Source organism: Harpegnathos saltator, unplaced genomic scaffold (assembly GCF_003227715.2).
Source record: "Harpegnathos saltator strain DR-91 unplaced genomic scaffold, Hsal_v8.6 scaffold180, whole genome shotgun sequence".
Taxonomy (NCBI): Eukaryota; Metazoa; Arthropoda; class Insecta; order Hymenoptera; family Formicidae; genus Harpegnathos; species Harpegnathos saltator.
In genome coordinates this window covers 11124-30785 of record NW_020229962.1, presented here as the reverse complement: position 1 = coordinate 30785, position 19662 = coordinate 11124, and the positions used below count along the sequence as shown (strand labels likewise).

Genomic DNA, 19662 nt, shown 5'->3' with positions numbered 1-19662 from the left:
TCACGTTCTCCACTTTCTCCGCATCGTAGGTCGCTTTCTTGTTATAAATAAAAACATTTCTGCGCTTCAGTATCTTATATTTGTCATCACTAATGAATTTCTTGAAGAGCCCTTTCTCCAATGTGATATTTTCGTCATTGTCCTGTTCGGCGGCACCTCTTGTGTGGAGAAGCAGCTGTTCTTTATTGCATTTTAAAGTCTGCTTCTCCAATTTATTCTGCTCGATCATATTTTTCAACAATTTTAATAACGACGGATCGATATTTCGGAGCTTCTTTACGACAATCTTCACGTACTTCACCTCATCCTTCAAGATCTTCATCTTCACTAACAACTTCCAAAAGTCCTCCTTATTGGGCATTCTCACCGACTTCTTCATATCTTTTTCGAATTGTTGTGGCTCTATAGAAGAGCCGCGATTGTTTATAAGAAAATCGTTCAACTCCTTTAGAATTATTCCGTGATGTTCGCAAATCTTTTTCACGATGCCTTCTTCAATATTTTTCGATACTCTCGGCCTTCTTAATATATCGTTTTTAATTAAATCGAGATACAAAGTCTCGGCTAATTCCTCGTTGATATCGTATTTCTCGAGATTCTGCGATGTCACGTTATGACCCAACATATTATCAATAGATTGCAAGAAGATCTGGTATATGGTGCTGATATTCTTGTGTTGCTCTTTGAACGCGTCGATCTGCATGATACCGGGATTCCGCTGTTTCAGCACGTCGATGATATTTCCAGCCAATAACGCATAATCGCGATGCTTCTGCAAGAGCTTAGCCGTCTCACGTAATTCTTTCTTAAGTTCTTTCAAAACGCCTCGGTCCTTTTTATCCATCTTCTTGATCAACGAGAAAGCTTTGTAGTAATGCGCGCTTTCTGAGAAATTGGGCTCTTTTTTGATAACGTGATCGAACAGCTTGATTGCCGTATCGTGCTGCTTGTTTCGTGCGAAATATTTGGCGAGCCTGATGATTTGGGTGGGTTCGCGAGTCCACTGCACCCAGTATTTGCTCTCTTTCGACTTCAGTACCCGTAAACGATGAATCAGTTTGTTGAGGGATGCTTTATATTTATCGGTGTCCTGTTCTCCCAACATGCCGTTTATATACTTGCTGTTCTCATCCAACCAGAAAGCCCACTCGTCCAGGCAGCTACGCATCAGTACTTCTTTCACTTCATCACAGACCTCGTTCTTCAGGTTCTTCTCTAGCTGCTGATACACCTCCTTAAATTGGTGAAAAGCATCCTCCTCTACGCTTATCCGCGTCTCATAGTATAGCTTGATGTCGGAGATACGACGGATTTCCTCAAAGTCCCGCTCTTTTTTCAGGTGCGACATTTGTGATATACTTTGCTTATCCCGCGAACTCATAATAATCAATCTACCGGAACCATTGTTGCCGCACCGAGCCGCACGGCCGAAAGCCTGTTGTTCTACTCGATTGTTGTTCGGTAGATACGTGAGACAAACATGTAGACCGCCTGCCTTGTCCAACTGCTCGGTTATTTTAATGTCAGTGCCGCGACCGGCCAAATTGGTCGCGATGATGATGTGACCTTCACGCAGATGCTCAGCGGCCACGTCAAAGGATTCATAGTCGCGCGTGTACGTATGCAAATTCGTCATGTTTTTGCCGCTTAAGACACTATACAGAGACTCCACATCGTGTACAGTCTCGCAAATTATCAGTACTGATCGGCCTGCTTTCGTGTGAACATCAGCTTCCGAGCGTATCTGCTGACACCACTCCTGTAGGTTAGAACAGGCGATCGGATTACACTCCGTGAACTTCCTTATCTTCGTGGTCGGTACAGTAACAAAGTCCACCTGGTAGATCTTCTGCAGCAAATCTCGCTCCCGGTGGGAGCCCAATGTGCCGGTCAGGCCGTACAAATTAGCATAAAGCTTCAGATAATACACGTTTGACACGAACACAGCTTTCAAACTCTGCATCGACAACTTGCAGCCATGCTTCAGTTGTAAGAACTGATGCAACGCTTCATCCCATTGAGAGTTCATCTGGTCTGTACCCGTGTCACGGTCGATGATAATGATGTTGGCCTTAAGATCCGGCCTGCTGCCTTTTCTGTCGACATCCACTATGTAATCTTGCCGTTCCTGCATGAATAACGCCATTTTAGCGCTGTTAATCCAGGCGTCCAAGTGCAGAGCTATAAAACGTTTCAAATAATTAGGAACAACGATGGATTTCTCGCGCTTGGATATCTGCTGCAACAGATACATCAGATACCGCTCGTAACACTCGAAGTCAGGTGACAATACTTTCATAATATCTTTCTCGCTCACGTTGTCCTTAAGTACGTAACCGTCATTATCGATTATATTGCGTTTGATCAAACGTTCCCATATTGTATTTACTTGTTGGCCACTTATGTCCACGTCGATCTTTTTAATGTCCTCCTTTGACAACGAGCCGTACATATTGCATAAGACCGCCTGTCTGATCGCTTTGTTGTCGAAGATCTGTAGAAACTCCTCTTGGCTCGTGAAAAACCTGTTAATTAACTGCCAGATATATACGTAAACAGACTCGAGCTTGTCTAGACACGGTAAGTCGTGGGATAAATACAGCATGTTGTTACCCTTGTCGAGCAGCATACTGTCCACTTCGTCTATGATGACGTTTTCAAAACTACGGTCGCCTAGAATATTCCTACTGTAGAATCGATCCAGTAGATAATCGCGTTGGAAGCCAGCCAGCTCACCGTAAACGACGTTCTTACAGGAGTAGACCTCCTTCCGTTTCTCGACGTCATTGTCGCAATTGTGCGACACGCTGACGGAGAAGAGGTCGTAAATATCATTGTTGATCTCGCTATCACGTTTCGCCAGAACCGACGAGCTGGTAATGATGTCGACTTTTTGACCACAGAGCGCCTTCAAGATAGACAATGCCACGACGATAAGCGATTTACCTTCCCCTGTGGATACCTGCATCAGTGTGCTGCATTTATTTCTGAATAACGCAAGTATGGCGATTTTTTGCGTGTTGCGAAGCCTAAAATTTCTCTTCAAATTTATGGTGTTGTCTATCAGACCTAGCAACTCAGCCACGTAATTGTGTACGTATTGCAATTTATCACTCTCTTCTTCGAAGAGCTGTATGTTGCATTTATGTTTAGCGATCTTTTCTTTGATCGCTTCCTCGCTCGTCGCCGTCACTTGCTTCATGGCTTGAATGGTATCTCTGCTCGCATTCAAATCATTCAGAATATGTTCGGAAGTGTTGCCGTTGCCTCTAATTAAATCGATTAATTTGTTCACGGTGCGATCTTCCCCGTTAGTAGGAAATATCTCTTTCATCAAGATTATCCATTCGTTGATCTGACATTCGTTGAGTATGATGAGAATGTCTTTAGAGAAATTCCATTCTCCGTTATTAAAACTTATCAGTATCTGAAGAAAAACATTAGTACTTATCAAGCCAGTTTTCTTTTGAGAAAAAGGCGTCACTTCACTTGTTACACTCGTGCTCTTATTCGACTGCAATGTGACTCCTTTTTTTATAAGAAGATCCATAAATTCGTCCACGAGAGAAGTGCCGGCGCTATTCTCCAAAGATAGCAGATAATAAGAGGCTCTCTGTAATTCTTCGTCCTCCCATTCAGTTAACGTAGATAGTTTGGTCGTCCAATATTTTTCCTTGATCGCGTACGGCCACTCGGATAATTCCAGCGCATGGAGTCCAGGCACGCGGTCTGAAATATTACTTAGCAAATACAAGATGTTTCTTATACATTCCGTCGAGAAGGACTTGTTCGATTTGCTCTGCTCCAATTTGAAGTTCAATAGTAACAGAGTTTCTTTCTCATGAATATTCACTAAATATTGCCTCCATTTTTGTATCTCATCCAACAACATTTGAAAGTGATTCTCGAACTTCAACATTATAATTTCGTTTAACCATTGTTGCTGAGGATACGCCCTGATTATCCAGCTAAATATATTTAGGCCAGGACGATCCTCGATAACGAAATTCAGTACTGCGTTCACCAAGCAATACAGTTCGTTGTAGGTAATGTATCTTCCATTGCATGAGAAAACTTTAGCTATAGCGTGAATGATCTCACGTTGTCCAATGTACTTGGATGATATTTTGTCCAGCATGAACCGTAGCTTCTGTTTCTCGTCCAAGGAGGAAAAGTGTCGTATTATTTCGTACATATCGAACTTCTCGTTGATTTCTATTTCGGTACTGGAGATAACGCTGTTATCCTCTTTGCTTCCGGGGAGAAACAATCGTTTCTTCATATATTCATTGAGGTCTGCCTTACGTTCCATCGACTCCACTTCTATTATGATTTTCGTGCACAGATTAGCTCTGCCATTACGCTCCATATCCAGTCGGAGGAAGTTCTCATTGATATTCAGTAGCGTGTAATTCTTGTTTGTGTACAAGAGGTATATAACATCTGTAGATTGCGGATTGTGTACGTCCAACAAACAGATTTGGTTGTTTCGATCCGTGATGTACATGCAGATATTAATATTGAATATATACGCTAACAATTCTCGGTAACTCGGTGACAACGGACCATGTAGTTGTATATGTCGCACGTATTCCTTGACTATTATTGAGTCCTTCATGCAATCCTCCCAGATAAAACGTTCATTGAACATTTTACTAATTCGCCGGTAAATTTCTTTCAATTGTTTGTTCTTCGCATCCTCCTTCAACTTGTTTTCCATATTTGTGTCATTTAAACTTCGGAATAATTGACCTACCACTTCATTACAAGACCCTCCGTCGAGCTCCGATTCTTTGTAAAATTTCTTCAATTTCACCTCTTGCTCGCCGACGAACTTGCTATATTCTTTATAATATTTCTTCACATGTGGGTGTGCTTCCTCTTCTTCACCCTCGTCCATCACAAAGGACGCAATAGAGAACTTAAAAGCGTCGTGATACTTATTCACGTTTTCTGCTGTGCAAAATTTTGAGATCATCTTGCGCTGCGCCTCGTTATTCTCAAAGAAGTACTGCTGCAAATTGCCCAACTCTTTGTGCAGACCTAGATTAATATGCGGATTATTTTTTATTTTTCGAAAATACTTTATCGCATTCTTTGGTGTTAACTCAAATTTATTATTAGCAATGCATTGACATCCGGCTATCTGTAACGCGATTTGTTGCAGAATAGCTGAACGATACTTTTCAATTAAGAGTTGTTCAATATTTCTCAATTGCAATTGCGCTTGAGTATCATATGCACTGTCGTTTGTGTTTCCTTTCTTCTTTTGTAAATGCTTCTCTTTCAACCGTTCATAAAGTTCAAACAAATAATTGAAGTGTGTATATTCCAGTTGCTCATTTTTTAATTCAAACCATTCATTTAATGGAGCTTGGCGTAAACTTTTTAATAGATCTTCCAGAGACTTCCGACATGTTTGTTGAGGCTCAGTAGAGGGAGAAATTGTGTTGAATATTTTTGCATTTTTCTGCGAAGATGGTTTTGTACACGTAACAGTTATCTTCGATATTTCCTTCATCTGCCCCTGTCTATTTTTCATTATTCTCTCGAAAGCATGTTCCTCAGCATGGCGCATGTACATCTGCATATTTTGATACGAACCGACGTTTGTCTCGACCATATATTGAGAATACAGCATGAAGATACGTTTCTGCGAAATATTCTTCTTTCTCTCGGCTTGAGCTTGATACTCTGAGCGCGTTGAAGTATTCTTCTCTGTGAATGTCGTGCTTGTAGGTTTCGGGATGCTGGTCTCCGATATTTTTGCATATGTACGGCTAGAATGCGTAGCACGATAAGGAACGTATATTCGATCCGAAGTACTTCTGTCATGATAACTCAACTTGAGTTTCCTATTTTGGTTTATACCGTAATATGTTCCGTCTCTCCAGAGCGCCCAATCGATAAAAGCCATATCCCAACCATTTTCTCCGTGGATGCCGCATTTACCTTCTTTGGCATTCTCGCCACTTTTGCCCGAATTGGAAGTTACGACAATCCGATTGTCGCTACTAATCACTTCACCGGGGTATCCTCCGTGTCCACCTAAGCCAGCCGCGCCCCCACGTCCACCGGGGCGCCCTGCAGAGCCCTTATATAGTACAAAAGTTTGGCCACCGAACGAGGAAGAAAAATAAATTTCTTGACCGTCTTCAGTTACAGCTCGTACGTATGCATCACATCTTCTATCATATCTTATTACATCTTCTACTGAACAATTGTTACCATTTAACCAGGATACTTTTATTTGTCCTAAGGAACGAATATTACGTACTATCGTTCTTAAATTTTCCACTGAGTTTCCAGGAAAAAGTTTCCCACTGGTTGGGAATTTATTATTGAAATCCACATGAGAAATACCCGTTCCGTTTCTTCCGTTGTTACCGTCTCCGCCGCTTTGACCATCGCTACCATTTCCACCATTGGACCATATCTCCAGCATCTGCGGATGTAATACATTATCTGCATGAATGAAGACATTTCCGCCGCTTTCTCCACATTTTCCATGTTCTCCGTCTACACCCATGCCGTCGTCGTCGGTTTTCGCTTTAGTAATTGTTGTGATGTCTACGGACTTTCCAGAAATATCCCATTTACATTTGTCGCAAATTACAATCGCTTTAGCATAAACTACGATGTTTTTGCCATGCCACATGCTATTTTCCAGATTTTCATTGACATACATGATGCCAGAGCATATGAAACGAACTTCTTCAATATTAGAATCATGTAACAAAAGGGAATTTACATCATTGGTGATATCACTTAGATAAAAATTTCCACCTATTATTTCGATAATAATTCGATTATCAATTATCAATTTTTCTAGTGTTACTGGTTTAAAGTATATTCCGATAATTTCTTGATATTTATCCATCATAGTAATATGTTTTTGTCCTATTAATGACTGCGCCGCGTATTGCAATTGCTTAAGCTTTACATCATAATTGGCGGTGTCAAGGTCCATAATTAATTGAAAAAATTTATCGCTTGATATATTAGGTTCGTACAAGTGTCGCAATTTTATCATGTCCTGATATTCGTCGCATTTTTCAAACATGGCTAAAAATTCAAGCAATACCTTGAGAAAGTCAATTTCCTTGATTACAGTGTTACTATATGTCATTGAGAGTTCCAAGCATTTCTCTTTAAAACGTCTCATTAAAGTTTTTTCTTTGTGTTGTTCAATAAGATCTTTGTGTTTCATTAAAAGTTTGTAATAATTCAACTCACAAAACGGAGGCGGGATTTCAACAAAATGTCTGATGTTGTTCAAAGCAATGAGTTTCTCTACCAAGTGACGATCAACTGAATGTTCTTTTAGAAAACTATCGATCTCCTCCACCCAGTACTCCGAGCAATATTTGACATATTTATCCTCTATGTAAGCACGATCGACAGTATTCAGCTGGACGTTATGTTTTTTCTCAATGATATTCTCTATCTGCTCCAAGCAATATCCATATTTTCTTAGATTTGTCCGTATTAAATCTGGTATATCTGTTACCTTCATTGTAACTTCTTTTGCAATCTTACTATACGTATAATATCTTGGTATGTAGTAAATCTTAACTTTTATTCTTAGTAATTTTATATGATGAAACGTGATATTTGGATATCTTATATCCCTAGATTGCTAGCTATTGAACTTGGCAATATCTAGAAAAAGGAAAAATGAAACGTTCTGTGACATTCATTAACATATTTTCATGTACATTATGAATGATAGAATATCATTTTCATTAAAGAAAATTTTTATAAGAGAAAGTCGAGACATTATCGAATGCAGATTGAGTAGATTGAACGATTACCTACTGCTGTTTTATCACTTATCCAGACGTATCAGATAACATTTGCTGACGCATCCATTGAAATTATGGAGAGTGGAGTTCCAATACTCCTTTCTGCATTGCTTAGCAACACCTTATCTGTTCCTACGGAATGACACACATATTTAGCATGACACATATTACTGATACTTATGCTATCGTTTATATTCCAACAAATAAACTACTACAAGCGAAGAGCAGACCGATGGCGTTCGTCAGCATCTGATACGCGATTAACTTCTTTGCGTCACGTACGCTACGAATGTGCGAGTGGCGGGTGACCGACCAATTATTATATATACAGTTCAATATGTTTAATATGTTTGATATATGATAATTATCAAATTATATTTGATAATTTGGAAACAATACCAAATATTATGTTCGCAGACCCGTGTAATCGATTTCAGTCAACTAAATTTATTTTTAGGAATAAAAAATGCGGAGATAATGTTTTTAAATTAAATAGTGCAAACACGACTGAAATTATTTATATTGGGTTAGCACCTAAGTAATTACGGATTTCACTGATAGATGGCTAGTTGAATTTTTATATATATTCACGTATTCGGAATTTCAAACTTAATGTTTTTTGATAGTTGGTAGTTCAATTGGCAATCTGTAAAAAAATTGTATCGATCGGTTGTGTAGTTTTTGTTTGACGATTGAAAAATGAAAAAGCAAAACGAGCATTTTCGTCATATGTTGCTTGTTTACTTCCGCAAAGGAAAAAACGCATCGCAAGCTCACAAAAAGTTCTGTGCTGTGTATGGTGACAAAGCCTTAAAAGAACGGCAGTGTCAAAATTGGTTTGCTAAATTTTGTTCTGGTAATTTCACTCAAAGATGAACAACGCTCTGGTCATTCATGTGAAGCTGATGACGACCAAATCAAAGCAGTAACCGATGCAGATCGTCATAGTACAACACGTGAGATTGCAGAGAAGCTCGATGTATCATACATGCATTGAAAAGCGTTTAAAACAACTTGGCTACGTAGAAAACTCGATTTATGGGCTCCTCATGAACTTAAAGAAATTCACTTAACACAACACATTAACGTTTGCAATTTGCTTATGAAACGTAACGAAAATGATCCATTTTTTATATGATTGATAACTGACGATGAAAAATGTGTTGTTTATAACAATATTAATCGAAAAAAATCGTACAGTAAGCAAGATGAACCATCACAACAATCCAAAGCTAATATTCATCAAAAGAAAATTATCACAACATCCAAAGCTAATATTCATCAAAAGAAAATTATCAGTTATCAGTTTGGTGGGATTACAAAGGAGTCTACTTTGAAATTTTACCACGCAACCAAACGATCAATTCAGATGTATATATTCATCAATACAGATGTATATAACAACTAGCCAAACTGAACTGAATATAATTCAAGAAAAGCGGTCAGAATTGGCAAATCGAAAAGGTATTGTGTTCTACCATAACAATGCAAGGCTACATACATCTTCGGTCACTCGGCAAAAATTATTGGTTGGGATGTGTTGCCACATTCACTATATAGTCCTGACCTTGCATCATCAGGTTATTATTTATTTCGTTCTCTGCAAAACTTCCTGAATGGTAAAAATTTCAATAATAATGATGATGTCAAATCGCACTCGGTTCACGTTTTTGCTAATAAAAACCAGAAGTTTTATGAACGTGGAATTATGATGCTGCCTGAAAGATGACAAAAGATCATTAATAAAAATGGACAATATATTATTGCATAAAATTATTTCATTCCATCAAAGAATTGTCTTCCATTTTCTTAAAAAAATCCGCAATTACTTAATTGCCAAACTAATATTTTACATTTAAATATGATCGATAAATCGAAAGATCACATCGCAGACCGCTCGCCGCTCAACTTAAACTTCCTGAATTTAAGACTGTATTCCGTATTTACTGTTATTGTCGGCATTTTACGGCATTACCAGTACTGGCAATGCTGTAAAAGCCGTTTCAAAATTCACTGTAGCATACTGCGATAACACTGCGGAAGAGCAATGACGTCATAAATTTTGTCGTCATATTTTGCTTTGACTGCTATAGCTAAAGGCCTGTAGCAGTTACAATACAAAATGTACGACCCAAAAAACCCCGTATATACAGTTTTAAAACAATTGCAACAACGATCTGCGAGAAAATGCATTTGACGCCATATAGTGTCAATGCCACCTGGGGCATGGAAAAATTTGACGCCATATGGCGTCAATGCCGCTCAAGGGGTTAATAAACAATGACAACCGACTAAAACTTTTCGCAAGTTATTCAGGAAAATGTCCTTGACAACATATATGAAGTTCAAGATCATCAGCAAAGTGTCTCTTAATATGCATTACCGAAAATCTTTATAAGATATTAAAGATTTGATATCCCGTAAGAAATAAAATTCTTACGGAGAAAATTAATTCATTTATCAAATTTAAAAGAACTTAAAAGAACTTAAATTTAAAATTTTTAAAAATTTCTAAATTTTAAAATTTAAAATTTAAAATTTAAAATTTTTAATTTTAAATTTATAATTTAAAATTTAAAATTTAAAATTTTTAATTTTAAATTTATAATTTAAAATTTAAAATTTAAAATTTTTAATTTTAAATTTATAATTTAAAATTTTATAATTAATAAAATTTATAAAATTTATGAAATTTATAAAAATTTATAAAAAATTAATAAAAAATTTATAAAATTTATAAAATTTTATAATTTAAAATTTATATTTAAAAATTTAAAAATTTAAAAATTTTAAATTTTAAAATTTTAAAAGAACTTAAATTTAAAAGAACTTTTGCACATACACATTGGCACTTTGTAATCAAACTTTTCTAAAATTTTAAGGACTTGCTATCTTATTTAAATTTATATAAAAGAACTTATGAATCTTACCTAATATTATGTAGTGTTGGTCTTAATATTTTGTTCAGTCTTCTAAGTTTAATTATATTTGTTGAAGATAACAAAATTCAATTCAGACCTCAAGGGTCACACAATAGTCTTCGGCTGACTGAAAGGGCATTGGTCTCTGCTTTTTGCTGTTTAGCTTGGGGATTTCTTGACATTTGATTATGCCACTATCAATAAACTCTTTTCTCTTTTATTCGTGCGAATTTCAAGTAGATCTTGTCCAATTAAAACTAATCGTAAAATATTTAAATTTAATTATGTTTTGTTGATCACGTATATGACCACGGAAGCTGTTGAGTCCGTTGAGCTCTATGATACACTGAAGCAAAGCATCAAGAAGTGGGGATGACTCATTTCGTAGAGAAGGGCGTGCTAGATAGATCGCTATCTTTGTCAGCGATTTTCTGATTGGTTATTGCTGTTATATTACCATGAACTGAAAATATTGGTCTATCAGATATTATATATATACATGTATATACACATGCAGTCCTCGCAAATCATACACACATACTAAACAAACAATGTATAACAAACTGAAGACTTAAATAAATTGATACTTATGATGTGAACTATAGATTTGCACTATTACAAATGGTGGTGAATATTGATGAATATCGTATTTGTAGTTAAGTTAATATCCCACGAAAACAAACATTGTATCCACGTGAAATCCATGTAGTTTTGTAGATTCCACGTGAACGCAACGTGCGTTCCACATGGATTCAATGTACGTTTTAGTGGGGTAGTGCCCAAAAGACACGGTCCCTTGAGCTATATAGGGTGTTTCATAATTAATGTTGCAGAGCTTATGGAGACAAAGCGAATTAAGATAAGCATAAAACTTACTGTTTTGCGAGATTCCAAATAATTATCAAGTTATTAATAACAGAAATCTAAAGAGGGGGAGCACACCAACATAGATAATTGGAGAAGCGTTGCAGCTATTTCGATAAGAGCACGGCCCAGTTGATCCAGTACCTGTTGCCGGTACGCGACGAAGGGAAAAACAATGCGCCGCTATTCGTGTTTTGTTTCGCCGCTCCTATGTCGCCGGACGCCGCTAATAGTTTGGCGGAGATCGATTTGGCCGCGCTATGGCTCACTCGTCAGATTTCTGTCATTAATAATTCAATAATTATTGCGAATCTCGCAAAACGGTATAGGACTTTTATGTTTGTCTTGACCCGCTCTATGTCTCCACGAGCTCTGCAACATTAGTTATAAGACACCCTGTATATCTATCCTTTACAAACGACCCGCAGAATTCCACAGTTTAGTATAGGGGAGGCTCACTCCAGTATGTTATAGAACTCAATGGTTGAATCACATAGCCTTGGGAAATTCTTATAAAAGTTATATCGTTTTTCATTTTTTTTATTTTTAGCTGAACATATTGTTGTATCCGAGCCACAAGGTTTGTGACAGCGTCCATTGTCCGCGAGCCTTAGGCATCTGAAGTCGTAGACGTCTAATACCTAAATCGCGCGGACTCAACGTCTCCCTTTGTTAGAACAGGTCAGAAATTAGAAAGAGATAGTTGCTATACGAATACCATCTGTCGTTTTCTAAAGACGCGTGATAGAATAAAGAAGCCTTTGTTGAGGGACGAAAAAAGAAGCTAGAGGGAAGCGGATCGATACACGTAAATCCTCACTCCAAACATTACCAGACGAAGACAGAATGGTACCCCAAAGCATGCTCTCTTTTTCTAATATTTGACGACTTTTCGGCCGAATGCGTGGTCTAGTTATATGTCTACACCCTAAATAATAATTTGATATCTCCATTTTCTTAGGAGATATGGAGGGGGAAAGAAAAATTTTAAAAGTCAATTTTTTTGAAAACGGCTCGACGGATTTTGATTCAAAAAATATATGTTATGAATATCAATGAGACAATTTTCTAAAAAAAATTAAGAAATTTTTTTAACAAAAATAAGGATAAAAATATTTTTCTAATTTTCAAAAATTTTTTTTGAAATTATGTTTTTGATTTACACCATGTTGAAAAAGTTACCGAGTTTTCCTTAAATATCTTAAAATGTATTAGGCAAATAAAAAGATGTTTCAGACAAAAGTTGTTAAAATTAATTGGTAGAAGAAGATGATATAATAAAAAATTGAGGTTTCCATTTACGAAAAGTAATGATCAATAAATATCCCGAAAATGGCGTCAATATTCCAATCAATACCAACCATATTGAACATAAATATTCTCTATAACATATCTAGAATATCTTCTATAACATACGAGGGCGGTCCGATAACGGCTATCACGGAGGATAACATGACAAAAATCCACGATCTCGTATTGGCAGACCGCCGATTGAAAGTGCGCGAGATAGCTGAGACAGTAGGCATCTCAAAAGACCGCGTGGGTCATATCCTGCATGAAATTTTGGGCATGAGAAAGCTGTCGGCGCGATGGGTGCCGCGTTTGCTCACTCCGGACAACAAGCGCAACCGTGAGACCACTTCAGAGCAGTGTTTGACGCTGTTTAAGCGCAATCCGAAGGAGTTTCTGCGTCGTTTCGTGACCGTTGACGAAACATGGATCCACTGGTACACACCAGAGACCAAGGAACAGTCGAAACAGTGGACTTCACTCGGCGAACGTGCTCCGAAGAAGGCGAAGACTGTCCTATCGGCCGGAAAGGTGATGGCCACCGTTTTCTGGGATTCACAAGGTGTGATCTACATCGACTACCTGGAGAAGGGCAAAACGATCACAGGGCTGTACTATGCCGAATTATTGGGCCGATTCGACGCCGAATTGCAGAAAAAACGGCCCCATTTGGCGAAGAAAAAAGTGCTCTTCCACCATGAAAACGCACCGGCTCATACCTCCGCCCTCGCCACGGTCAAATTGGTCGAATTGGGCTACGAACTGCTGCCCCATCCACCGTATTCTCCAGATTTGGCCCCGTGCAACTTCTTTTTGTTTCCAAATTTGAAAAAGTCACTCGCCGGTTAGAAATTTGAGTCGAGTGAGGAGGTCATCGCCGCCACGGAGGCCTACTTTGCAGACTTCGAGAAAACGTATTTTTCAGACGGGTTAAAGAAGTTGGAACATCGCTGGGTTAAGTGTATCGAACTAAAAGGAGACTATGTTGAGAAATAAATCGCCACTTTTCCAAAATTTTCGTTTTTCTTTTGTAGGCTAAGTACTTATCGGACCACCCTCGTATATTTTTGCTCAATTACCGGCCGGGAGTCGTTCACGACATATGGAATATTTACTTGTGTAATATTAATATCTCCGGTAGCGAGTCGTTTGCGACATTTGTAATATTGATGAGAATATTATTGAGATGGCCGGTCGTGAGTTGTTTGTGCCCAACTATAATATTTACTTGCGTATTGTCGACATTACCGGTCGCGAATCGTTCGCGACATTTATAACGTGTGCACGTGTGTTATTGATACTACGGGTCACAAGTCGTTTCGGCAGTTGTAAAAATCGATGGATTATTTGTAATATTACTAGATGCGAGTTACTTCAACGTGTGAATCTCCTGGTGTGTCTTCGACACTTCCGGTCACGAGTCGTATGCAAAATCTATGATACCTGCCTGACTACCTCGCTACTAGTATTCTCGCTACTAGCAATCACGAGTCGTCTATCACGAAAGTACTTTCATCAATCGAAATCCTTTGCGGCGATTTCTTATTATCAACATCACCGGCCGCAAGTCACTTGTGACGTTGTAACGGATTACGGGTATATTGCTGAGACACCGGTCACAAGTCGTTTGCGAATATATATGACTTATTATTTTTGTTTTGTTTTGTTACGCTCATTTATCTACTATTTGTATCTAACGCGATGTGGTGTTATAATAAACGGACCGTTGAGTCTGCACCTATTAAACCAAAACCTAACCGAAGCATTTCTTTTCTCTCTTCACCCTCCACTTCACCAGTGTGCCCACGTCGAGGGTGCCGATCACTGGACAAGAAGAGCAAAAGCCGTCGTGACTCGTCAGGATGGACGAGGCGAGGCAAGGCGAACGTTACAATCATACCAAAAAATATTAACTAATATAATCAAAAATAAATATATAGCTAATTTATATAACTAATATTTTGATTTTACATTTAATGTTGAATTAAATTGGACTATATATTTCAAATATCTGTACTTACTAGTATATGGATCAACAAAGTTTATGGAATGATTCACAATTAAGTGCTGAAAATTTTCATTATCCAAACAATTATACGTTTTCCAGCAATCTGATATAATTGTTGTTCTAAATAAAAGCCATTCTTTAATAATTTCTAATAGTGTTCGCCGTGCGATCCGGAACTGATGCAAGAAAAATTTTTCTTGTACCACGTTATCTGCCAAATATCCATTTTTCTTATATTATTCGGCCGCAATTGAACTTCCTTTTGCCGATTTTCACTTCATCTATTTCTTAATTTTATCGGGTCCCCCAAGTTTTGTGAACGTTTTTTATGCCCACATTATGCAAACCTATTTCGTTTTAAAAATAGCAAGAAATAAACAGAATATGAAGTTACAAATTATAAACATTTTAAATATTTTGTTTATATATTTAAATCTTTCAATTTATTTAATTTATTCTAACATATATATTGCCAAAAGTAGCAAAGGCTCCTATGCAATGTTTGTTTTTCAATGTCAGATATTTTTCCATATTTATTATAAACCAAAGCACATGTAACCTTTAAGTAGCGACGTTTGCTAATCTTTAAAATCAATTTATTATATGCTCATATACACAGTAAAAAAATAGAATATGTAAACACCATTCAAATGTTGTTAATTATTCTTGTCAAAATTGACATTAAATATTCATGAATATTAATGCTTCAAAATTATAGTAATACTTCTCGGCAAAAAGAAGTCCAATCAACAATTGTGTGTGCAAAAATTTTTAACTCCGGTGCGAAGGAAATCCTGCCGTGGAGGTCTTATCATTATAAAATACGCAGTTATCCTACAAATGGTTTCAATGTCTAAATTAGATTTTGCAAACCATGTATTACATTTCCCATTTGCTTTAAATGCACATTGTTTTTTCATTTTTTTCTTGTTTGTTTTTTTCACAATAAATTCGCCGACATCGAAATACTAAATTATTTTTATTTAATATTATAGTTCCATTACATCGGACATGTCATTTCTTCTTCAAGTAATTTGCACTTATATAAAAATTCTATTAGTTTTTCTTTATTGTGTGTAACTGCTAAAAACTCATGTCATTGCATCTTCACAATTTATTACAAGCACCTCTAACAAATGACAATGACTAACAACACACTAACAAGGATACTTTTAAACTGTATTTGTTGTCGAAATAGAACTTCGCGAAATAGAGCTTCGCTTACAGCACGCAAAACAATTTACATTTACCCAAACTCTACTAAAAACAAACACATTTAAAAATGATGCAGATTTTTAGCAAACATAATACATAACTACAATTAGAGAACAAATACAATTATAGAACATAAATATAATTAGAAAACGTGTTGTATTTTAAATTACGTACACTTTGACGTATTGCACATGCTTCTCCGTCTATCCCTTTCAGCTGCACTATTGAACTGAGTTCAGTTGTGCGACTAAAAAGAACAGACCATCAGTCTCTGCGTTACCGGCATGACAGGTTTCATATATGTTCGTATATGTCATTTTTTATCTATTCTTTATAACTTTCAATTCGTTTGAGAGCGACATTTTTTTCCTTCAAATTCGCGTTCTACGCACCAAAATACACAATTGTACAAAGTTTCTGCGAAATTGGTGAGTAGGCCTGTATTCTTCATAATTACCATATTTTTTCTCACTAATTTATTGCACCACTTCAGCAGGGCAACTAAAAAGAACAGATCCATTATAATTTAAAATAGCTTTCATACAATCTTTGAACGACTATCCAAAGTCAAACCAATAGCATTATTTTATATTCCCTTTAAAATCATAAAACTTTTGTAAGAAACATTTTTCTCTAAAATGCTTCATTTCCGATATATAGGTTTGTAAAACTTTAGCTGATTCATCCTATACATATGTATGTATTGTGTACATTATGTATATATGGTATGAGTTCAAATCTAGAGTAAAAAGCAGGATTATTCACATTATCTTTTAAGTACAGTTTCATTAATTGCAGAATCTATTTTGATATCATTTTCAAATGATTTCTTATATCTATTTTTTATTTCTCCTTTTATTTGTATATTTTTACAGTTACATTTATCTTATTGTTTACGAAATTAAATCATCTTCTCAATGGTTCTAGATTTTTATTAAAAATATTAATTTGAATTTATATATGTAATCACGATGTCAATAACAAAACACAAAATAAACTCCAATAAGGGATCATAGCTGGATGTAGTACAATTTAATAGGACATCAAAGTTTGACTTAAAATATATATATAGCTGTTAATGTTTTCCATTTTTATATAAAACACGTAAATAAATAAGTTTTTAAATCACACTTAATTTGCAGCCTTTCCTTCTGTCCTTCAAGTGCGCTTTCAATATTTCTAACAGCTGAGGTCTTTGTAAATGGGTGTAAGCAATGGATAACATCTGTAAGGCCCTGCCTTGTACGTGGATGCTGCCGTTTGAGAAGAGATCATGTCCCAGCTCTAAACAAGTACCAAAGTCGCATTCATCTGCAGCTATCGTCGCCAACCTCACAATCTCATCGAGTTGCGTGATTGATGTCTTCCTTTTCTCTTGAGTGTCAGCCTCTTCTATTTGCTTCAATATCTTTTGTAATATATCTGCATTTGATAACAGAAGAATAAAATATACGAAATATATAAAATACAAGTACAAATATACAAAATATTTATAGAATAATAGTATAATCAAAATATTTGTATGTGCTTAATTATATTAAATGTATAATTTTAAGTAAATTAAAAATAAAATGAAACTGGAAGATTTTTTAAGATAATTATTACTGTTAATAAAATTATATTTCTGAGCACTTACTATCTGTTGCTGCTAAATCTCTATAACCCAATTGAGTCTTCTTATCATATGGGACTACAATACCTGCTTTATGAAAGGTACGTGCTACAACTTTCCTTTCTCTTGAACGCATATCTACAGTGTTTTTTTCTAAAGTTATGTCATGCTGTTTGGCAAAGTTCTTTAATTTTGAATGTAAACGGATTATGCTGGTCTTTTCGAATGGATTGGCTGATTTTACTTTGCCTTGTAGATAAGTACTGAAATTTAGATAATGTAAAAATAAAAGTAAAATAAAATACATATATATAACTATATTAATGTTTTTAGTTTACTTACTCAATAGCACCAAATATATTTTCTGCAATAGATTCAAATACACAACTAATATTTTCACAATTCTTTGCTACAAACACAGGTTTTTCTGTAGCATCATCTCGCCAGTAACCAAAATGTAACCCTTCTTTATTGTCACACATTATAATAGTCTAAAAAAGGAATTCTCATAAGTATAGAAAATATATTTTCAACTCTTGGAACTTCTATAAATATAATTTTATTATTACACTATCAGTATATATACCTGAAATTCTGGTGTGTCATAATAATATCTCCAATGTGTCAAATATTTTTCTTTATCTTTTTCACTTGTCAAATTTTTTATCTTACCTCCCAATATATCATATGGCCCCACAAGCTTTAAACAAACAGATTTAAGTGCCAAAAGAGGATTATCTTTCGATATACTTTTACAAAATTCATAAAATTGATAGAAATCTTTTGGCATCTCAACCAAAAATAATTCTGTGATGATTTTTTGAGCATCAATATCAGATATTGATAAATTTTCACCTGCATTAAACTCAGCAGAATTAGAAGAACAATGATATTCATTTAATTTATTTATCTCTATAATTGTCATATTTTTATCATTACTTAATATTTCTATGTTTGTATTTAAATGTTGATTGTTATCCTCATCACTGCTTTTCATTTCGTCGCTTTCTGAACTCGGCGAAAGATTATGTACATTTCTTTCAACACTATCGTTTATTTTTTGCAATTTCTTTAGTGGATTTTTGGATTCTGCTTTCTTCCTATCATTTTTTACAAGATTCTTTCTTTTTACACCAGTGATTAGCATTTCCTTCTTTTGCTTTACCTGAAGAATATATAAAATACATGGCATAATCACATATTAATTGAAATTTTTCGTTGATTAAAATTAAGAAAAAGGGTAATAATACGATACCGTTTCCTCTTTTGGCGGGTGTTTATATTTGCTGAGATGTTGCGGATTTTTTTGATAACATTTTGTACCGTATTGACAAGGAATTCGTGAATCGTCATTATATATTTTAAATTGCGTCTCTTCGTTATTGGATGACATTGCAGAAAAAATGTATTATATTATTCAATATTTTATCAATGACAACCGATTTTGTATCTTCACGTATAGTGGAAATAAATTAATGAGGTTATTTTCCTTCGATCAGAGTGTTCCGAAATAATTAAAAAACCCTACATATCGGTTCGGTTCGGTTCGGTATATGGCTTTAAGCCAGCGGCACACGGTGCTTGTTTTCGTGCTGGATTGCTTGCTGAATGAAAATACTGCGTTCTGATTGGTGCATTTCCGAAGATGGATGGAAATGCACCAATCAGAACGCAGTATTTTCATTCAGCAAGCAATCCAGCACGAAAACAAGCACCGTGTGCCGCTGGCTTTAGGTAGAAGGGTGTACCCATACGCCATTCTTCAGCTGCGTTAAGGGAAGGGAGGATTAAATAGATTGGTTAAACCCTACATATAACCAGAGAGAAACCTGAGAGCGGCCACCGGGCTGGTTATGTCAGGACGTTTTTCCCGACGCGTCCCCTGAGAAAATATGTGCACACTACGCCCGTCCTGACGATAATGGCAAAGCGTGCACGGTTCTTGTT

At 36.1% G+C, this 19662-nt stretch overlaps 1 protein-coding gene across 1 annotated transcript; it reads right to left on the bottom strand.

The window, feature by feature from the left end:
* Nucleotides 1–16962: 16962 nt before the first annotated feature.
* Nucleotides 16963–19282, bottom strand: Hpf1 (Histone PARylation factor 1). The gene is made up of 5 exons (XM_011136950.3): nucleotides 18971–19282; nucleotides 18302–18880; nucleotides 18058–18206; nucleotides 17740–17978; nucleotides 16963–17525 (listed from the first exon to the last, which is right to left on the bottom strand). The coding sequence occupies exons 1-5, from the start codon at nucleotides 19106–19108 to the stop codon at nucleotides 17224–17226; spliced, it is 1407 nt and encodes a 468-aa protein (XP_011135252.1). The 5' UTR covers nucleotides 19109–19282; the 3' UTR covers nucleotides 16963–17223.
* Nucleotides 19283–19662: the final 380 nt, after the last annotated feature.